General features: G+C 36.9%; 1 protein-coding gene across 1 annotated transcript in view; it reads right to left on the bottom strand.

The window, feature by feature from the left end:
- Positions 1–1,321: 1,321 nt before the first annotated feature.
- Positions 1,322–7,637, bottom strand: part of CUNH6orf118 (chromosome unknown C6orf118 homolog) — a 15,754-nt gene continuing 9,438 nt past the window's right edge. Inside the window, 3 exon segments of the mRNA XM_007472361.1 lie at positions 1,322–1,372; positions 3,325–3,378; positions 5,593–5,774. Coding sequence (XP_007472423.1) covers positions 1,322–1,372; positions 3,325–3,378; positions 5,593–5,774 — 287 coding nt within the window.

Genomic DNA, 7,637 nt, shown 5'->3' on the forward strand with positions numbered 1-7,637 from the left:
AATCCATTTGGTCCCTAAAGCCAGTAGCCCTCATAACATGGAATAACACATACCTTTGCCTCTACATCCAGCTTCTCTGCCTCCAAAGTAGATCTTCCCTGACCCTGTCCCTTGAGTGAATAGCTCTCCCTTTCTTGACAAGCAAATAAATGCAGCTTTGTGTGTTGGTCTGTTTTTATTTCTAGTGGTCTTTACGTCACTCTTTGACATTTGCAGAAATTCATTTCCCTATATCTTGACTGGTGATGTGTCAAGATGACATGGCATTTTGCAGTGATAAGAGTTTAGGAACTGAGCAAAAGCCACATCTGGGTTTGGATCCCAGTTCTATTATTTAAGTGAACTTTAAGCAAATCAACTCACCATTTTACATGTTCATTCTCTCCCCTGTGTAATGGGATATCAGGTGCCTACTCAAAGAGATTCCAAAGAACATAAATAACCCATAGAAAGCAACTTGTACATAGAGAACTCAACAAACATTAATAAAGTCTAATTTATTTCTATACATGGTAAAATGTTTCTGTTTCAGTTGCCACCCGTGTGTCTCTGAAAGCAGAGGGGATCAGGCCCTAGGAAGAGATGGACATCTTAAGGAGACCTGTGATGAACACACCTTCCAGTCCATAGAAAGTAAACCTTGCTTATCTCTTTCTCTCTCTCTAACCTCAATCCGTACTGTTCCAAGTTAGGGTTAAAACCCTCACGTTTATACCTATCAGTGACATTTGATCTTCACTGCAGCCCTATATACGGTTGTCCAAAATAACTGGACTTGCATTTACTCTGAGTGTTCAGACAGTGTTGTAGGCAAAGTGCGGATACAAAGGCTGTCATGAAGATTACCATCAGCTAAGATATATACAGTGCAAAGCCCCGTGCTAGTTTTGTAATGGCGGTAGAACACTGTGTCATTTCATTAAATGGATATTTATTCAACACTTTATTAAATGCTTATACATAAACTTGCATTGGCAAATAAGAAATAAGTTTAATCTGTATTGCAGCAGTGCTGAATTTCCTATCCCTATCAAACAATTGAAAGTATTTTTTCCTGGAGAAAGTTATTGAATGGAAGCAGAAAATACCCTAAGAACTACTATTTTTATGAATATGTATACAAAGTAAAACTAATCACAGGAATACATGTACTTATTTCAATATCTTGAGTAGGATACATATACCACATTAATTTTATTGGAGATTAAAACTGACAAAATGAAATGTATCTTCATTATTTATACCTCTGCAAACATCCACACTTTGTAGATGGTGGCTGTGAGTTTTCCTAGGTCATTCTTCTTAAGAGTTAACTTAAGAGTTATCTGTCTGTTTTAATTTTACAAATTCGTTAATAAATTCCCAAAGGTTCCTTAAAATACAAAACAAATGAGTACAATGGGTTAGAGAAAAGTACATCAAGCATAAAAGAAAATTTCAAAATAAACATCTATTTAGGATACATTTACTCAAAAACTTAGAGTAAGACTTTGCAACCCTCCACTTTCTTTCAAAGGATATTTGTAGTAGACTTTTGGCCTTGAATGTAGCAAAGTTTCTCTCTCTACATATGGGCACAGTCCCCCGCAACATTTTCCAGGCTAAGTAGGGTGTGGCAGCAGAGGTAGATTTACCTTGACGATAATGATGTTTAAACGTCAGGTCAGTCCATTCTCACTGCCAAGACTATGGAAGGAATCTTCCCTCTTTAGTATTTGTGCTTCTATATTCTTTTCCTTTGAGGATAATACAAGGCCTCACAGAACCTGGATCTACCTGTGTGGCTCAGTCAACACCCATCCTAACACCTTTTCTCCTCTCTCTGCCATGTAAACTGGCAAGTGGAATGGTTCTATTTTCTGACTCCCTTGCAGCCAAGGGTGGCCTTGGGATTTGGTGATGGCCAGTGAGATATGGTGGAAGTCCCTGGGAAGGGCTTTCCTTCCTAAATACAACAGAATAAGCTCATAATGAGAAGCTCTTTGCCACCTGTCCTGCACTTTCCCCTTTCTTCCTACATGGGACATGGACCCAGTGCCTGAAGACAGCCACGCAGAGGCCCTGAGGAGGAAAACCATCCTCAAGGAAAGCAGGGAAGGAAGAGAGAAGAACCCTGGTTCCTTGATGATTTCATTGAACCTACACCACCAACAACTAAACGTCTTTTTACTGGTTGATACAATAAGCTCTTTCCATATTTAAACCATCAATGGTTTTCCCAACCTTTCCAAATCCTGAGATTTAAGCTATGGTACCAAACGAAAATTAACTCTATAAAATCTAAACGTATGTAACAGATAATACAAATCAGCATTCTATTTTTAAATTAAAATTTTCAAAATCATACCTGTATAGGTTGTTTCAAAGATTTAGTATCACTGAAAGCCATATAATTTGAGAAAAGAAGCCACTCGGAGCCACACACCTCCCCACCTTCCTGATCCCTGTCCATGAGGATTCACCCTCAATTCTTCAGCTTTGTCCAAAGAATTTATTTCTAGATTGCTGAATAATATATACAGTGGAGCTTGAAATCTTGGACTAAGCATTCTTAAGCACTGGAAAGGATATGTGGCATGCATGCGTGAAGTTAACACTCAGGAATGCAAACACTTCAAAAGTACCGTCCAGTGTAATCTAGTTGTAAATGGACGGTCTTGATAGTTTCAACATCAGATTATTATGACAGTTCCTTTACCAGGGCATCGGTACTCACTGTTGTTCCCCCTCACTCAGCTTGCTCTTCCCCATGATCTGCTTCACGTGGTTTTCAACAATCTACCAAGAATTAGAAATCACTTGGTCATGTATAATGCATGATACTGCTCATTGGTAATGGCGGTGATGTTGTCGATTACATCCAAATGCATTACCACTTCTAGAAACAGGCATAGCACACTATTTCACACTGTATATAATACATATGTAATGAAGGCAGCACCACCATCTATGAAACAACAAATTGTTACCGTGCATTTCGGAGGGCTATCCTGGAAAGTCATTAAGGGAGCCAGTTCATTACATTCCTTGTCACCAAATAAACTTATTACAATTAATTTTTATGTTCAGAGGGGTTAGAGAAATGGTCAATTCCGATTGACACATTCAACTATTAAAAAAAGGATGCTTTTCTTTTCATTAATACATTAGTTTACACCTGTCCAGTTTTAAGCTAATGTCTGCATAGCGAGATATTCCTGGCATGAGAGAAAGTTATCATTTAGAAAGATTATGCATATACTTTCATATTTGGTTTATGACATAGTACGAGAAGACACTAGAGGAAATATTTTTATTGAAAAACATAGATTCACACAAACTTACTTGTATTTTCCTCTTTAAAATTTTATTTGCTGTCTCCAACTTTATAGCTTCAGTCTGAAGGAAAAATGGTTTGAAAAGAAAGATGCTTGGTTAAGAATATTTGTTAAATATTTTTCCCCATTTATGGAAAAAGAAGTATTATGTGAATGCTGTTATTCTAATTTCAAAAGTATTCAACAGCACACCACTTAAAAACAATGAATAAACAAAGCATGACTTGAAGGACATTTATTAAGACAGAAAGATCCTGGCCCTCTGGGTCAAAAACTAGAGAAGGTGGAAGCTGATGTTGCAAAGAACTAAAGAAGCTTAGGGAAGTTCCAGAGTAGAAGAGTTACTCATTTATCAGAGTTAATAATGGAATTTTTAAGATAGCCAGATACAGTATAAAAATACAAACAGCAATAAGTCACATAATATCAGTGTTAACTGATTATAAACTGTAATGTTAAGAAAAAAAATTTGAGTTGCCATTCACAATAGTAACAGATACCAAAAAGTCGCAATAACAAAAGTAACAAAAAATATTTAAGACTAATGCATTAAAATAAACAAATACAAAATGATCCTAGATGGAGTTGCTCATATTGTAAAGCTGTCACTTCTTCCCAAATGAATTTCTAATTCACTAGAAGCACAATAAAAATACCAAGAGTATTATTACTGAAACTGAAAAATTAGTTAATACTGTAAATGTCAATATCCAAGATAATTGTGAATAAAATAATGATGAAGAAAGGATATCTGCTCTTCCAGATATCCACCATATTGAAAAGGATTCGCAATCGCATCATGAGGCTGGATAATGTATAATTAAGAAGTTGGGCTGACTTTAAATCCTAATTCTACTACTTGATGCCGTGAGCTTAATCAAGGTACTTAGTATACCTGTGCCTTGGTTTCCCTATCTGAAAAAGAGGGTTAATAACAGCATCTATCTCTTAGGGTTGCTGGGAATTAAATGAAATAGTATTCTTGTATTGTTTACAGCAATATCTGTGCATTGTAAATCCGTGATATGTTTAGTTATTTTTTCTTCTGGTTAGAAATAACATTTTGAATCCAGATCCAGATATCAGTTACTTAATAGGATAATAAATGCAATTCTATTGTACGCTCCAGTATTTGAATTAAGGAGCCAAATATAAATATTTAAAGTATTATAAATTACTGATATGGAATCATTATAGGGAATCTTCTATTTCCTAGGTTCAATCCATTTAAAAGGGGTCTTAATTATGAAAGCAAAGTTTACATGGTTTTGTATTATAACATGCTCACAATACATAAAGCTACAACTCGTTTTCACTGTTTAAAAATTCAACTATAAATTAGTGTTTCTTCTCAAGACAGTTTTAGTTTAAAAAGGAAGGGGCAGACTCTAAATGAAAACACAGAAGGAAATCTGAACAGATTATTTTAAAATAGAGAGAGATAAATCAAAACAGGTTTAGACCACCACCACCTTCCTATACACTTTATAATTCGACTTAAAAAGAAAAAAAGGTAGTACTGGGAAAATATATGTAACTCCATAACCAGGAGAAAAAGAATATTCAAATATCACTTATAAATTCTTTAAGTAGAAGTTGTATTGAGTCAGATTCTGCACAAATAAAAGTTAGGTCATAACATTAAAAATTTGGGCATCATAGCATTTCAAAACATAGATCCTAATTTATATTTTATTGTTTATCAAGAAAATGGTTAGCAACAATTGATAAAGTCTAATACAGTAGACCCTCAATGGCAGTAACTAATCCTGTCTTCCAGCATAATTGTACAACTTGTATGGAGTCTATGTGGCTCAACAGTAAGTATAAGAACTTTGGGGCCCAAAAGAATTAAACTGAATCCCAGCTTTGCCACCTGTATTCTGTGTCAAGTTGGGCAGGTCACTTAGCCTCTCTGGGCTTCAGATTAAACTACATAGTATATATTAGACACTGAATGATGGGAGTAAGTTTTATGATAAACATTTTCTATACAAAATTGTTAAGTTTTAAGAGATGTCAACTGACCTGAAAGAGAACCAATTTGACCCTTAACAGAGCTCTACAGAATTTTTATCACCTTCATTTTTGTTGTTTTAGCTGTATCTCTTAATTATTCTAATCATTTGCTATAAGTGTTTTGAAATGAAAATATGTTTGGAGCAAATGTTATGTTATTTTTTTTCCCCTATTGCAAAATCAAAACGCTTCATGTGTTTGCCAAGGTCTTCCAGCAAAAGGACAATGTAAACATTCAAATAAACAATTTGCATACCTCTAAGCTTTTAATCTTATTCTCGGTGACATGCAAAATTCCAGCATGAACCAAAGTTGTTTTAATTTCTCTTTCAAGAGCTTGAATTTCATCCCATTTATTAAGCACTTCACACCTCTTTTTTTCAACCTTCTCAATAAGAGTAAGGCACTCCTCCTTCATTACATTTTTCTCAGGTGATTCTGGAATATTTTTTAAAAGCAAAGTATTCAATGTTTAATACCTTAGTCCTTATTAATAACATTATGTATTAACAATATTATGTATGTTGCATATAGTTATAAACTATAATGTAACTCAAACTTCAAGCACATCAATAAAAATTATCTGATCCAAGTTAAGTATATGTATTTCATTGCCTTGGTATCTATATATTTTTCTATATTGTGACTCTTTTCCTATTAAAAATATAAACAGTAAAGGCATAGCAACTGAAATAAAAGGAAAAAATTATCTGATCCAAGAATGGGGGGATTATTCCTTTAATTCATTTATGTAATTTATGAGTATTTATTGAGTGCCTAACACAGTGTGGGGAAGATGTGTGGACGGATGACTTTACCAGAGACGTGTGACTAAGTTGAGACCAGGAGGATGAACAGCAGTCAGACAAGCGGGAGGGTGTGGGGAGGAGGCGGAAGGGCAGAATTTGGCACATTCAGTAAAAGGAAAGTTACACAGTAGGCTGGGGGCACTGAGGGACGGGTGAGAGACATGAATAAATGACACTAGAAAGGAACAGCGGGCAGGTCAGAAAAGGTCTTCTAACCTGCGTGAAGAAATCAGTCAAAGCTGACTTGAAGACTTTTAGGTTGGGAAGAAACGGTCACTCTGTCTACGGTATCAAAAGTGAGAAAAGCAAGACTCCAATCTGGACGGCCAGTTAGGAAGCTACTGCAGCCATTCGAACTATCAGAACACGACAGAACCTGGGGCATAAAGAGAAGTGGAGAGGAACGATTTAGGAAATAGAACTGGTATAGCTGCCATGATCTGGATGTAGAGTAGTAGATATCAAAATAACCCCTAGGTTTCAGCTTGGCCATAGCTAAGAACAGATGTGGTGGGAAGGGAATAATGAGCTCAGTGCAGCAGCAAGGTAAGAAAGAGCTGGGTTTAAACCCAACTTGGCCACGGCCACTTACTACAAGCCCTGTGGACACGGCTGCAGAGAGGAGAATGAAGACGCCTGCCAGCGGTGTCCTGACTTGAGCTACCATGCGTTTGGAGATATGCCATTCGTTGAAATTTCCAAGGACATGCAAATTCAGAGAGAGAGCGAACCCAACCTTGGGCTTGTTGAGTTGACACTCACGTGCCATGTCCAGTAGGCAATGGCGCATACAGATCTTAAGCCTAAAAATGAATATTTCAGCAGGGAAGAGATTTAGAATCAGAGACATGTGGATTGAACCAAAAACATGCTGGGCTCCAATGAATATCAGTATTCAAGGACTACAGAGAGGTGGTGGAGACAGAGAGTAACTCGCTGCTAAGGCTGCTTTGTTTTCAAGCAGCACAGCTAGATTCTGATGAGCGGGAGGTTTTAAATTTTTGAGAAAGAGCGACTACTCCTTTTTGATGGGAAAAAAAGGCAGAAAGAGCGATCATACCTACTTATCCATAGGTGAGCAGGACCCAAGTCATTGCCGTCACTCAAACTTGCCAAATTTGGAAGAAGGGGAAAGTGGGAAGGTAAGTTTTGATACATGATGAACTAACAGAGCAGAAACAGTCACTAAGCCTCTACACGAACTCTGAGAGATACTACAAAATAAAGCCTTTGATCCCCACCTTGATCTAACCTGAGGGTTTCACCTGAAATAATTAACTGTCAGCAAAGAAGCCAAGAGGAGTGTGACCCAACTGTTCCTCTTTTTTACCTAAAGAGGAAGACTGTCGTATCAAAATGGGGGGAATTCCACAGAAAATGTGTATGGTTGGAGAAGGCTTGCGAATGAGAAAACTTTAGAAAAAGAATAAAGGAGGGGCTTCCCTGGTGGCGCAGTGGTTGAGAGTCCACCTGCCGATGCAGGGGACACGGG

This window comes from Lipotes vexillifer, unplaced genomic scaffold (genome assembly GCF_000442215.2).
Source record: "Lipotes vexillifer unplaced genomic scaffold, Lipotes_vexillifer_v1.1 scaffold1879, whole genome shotgun sequence".
NCBI classification, from domain to species: Eukaryota; Metazoa; Chordata; class Mammalia; order Artiodactyla; family Lipotidae; genus Lipotes; species Lipotes vexillifer.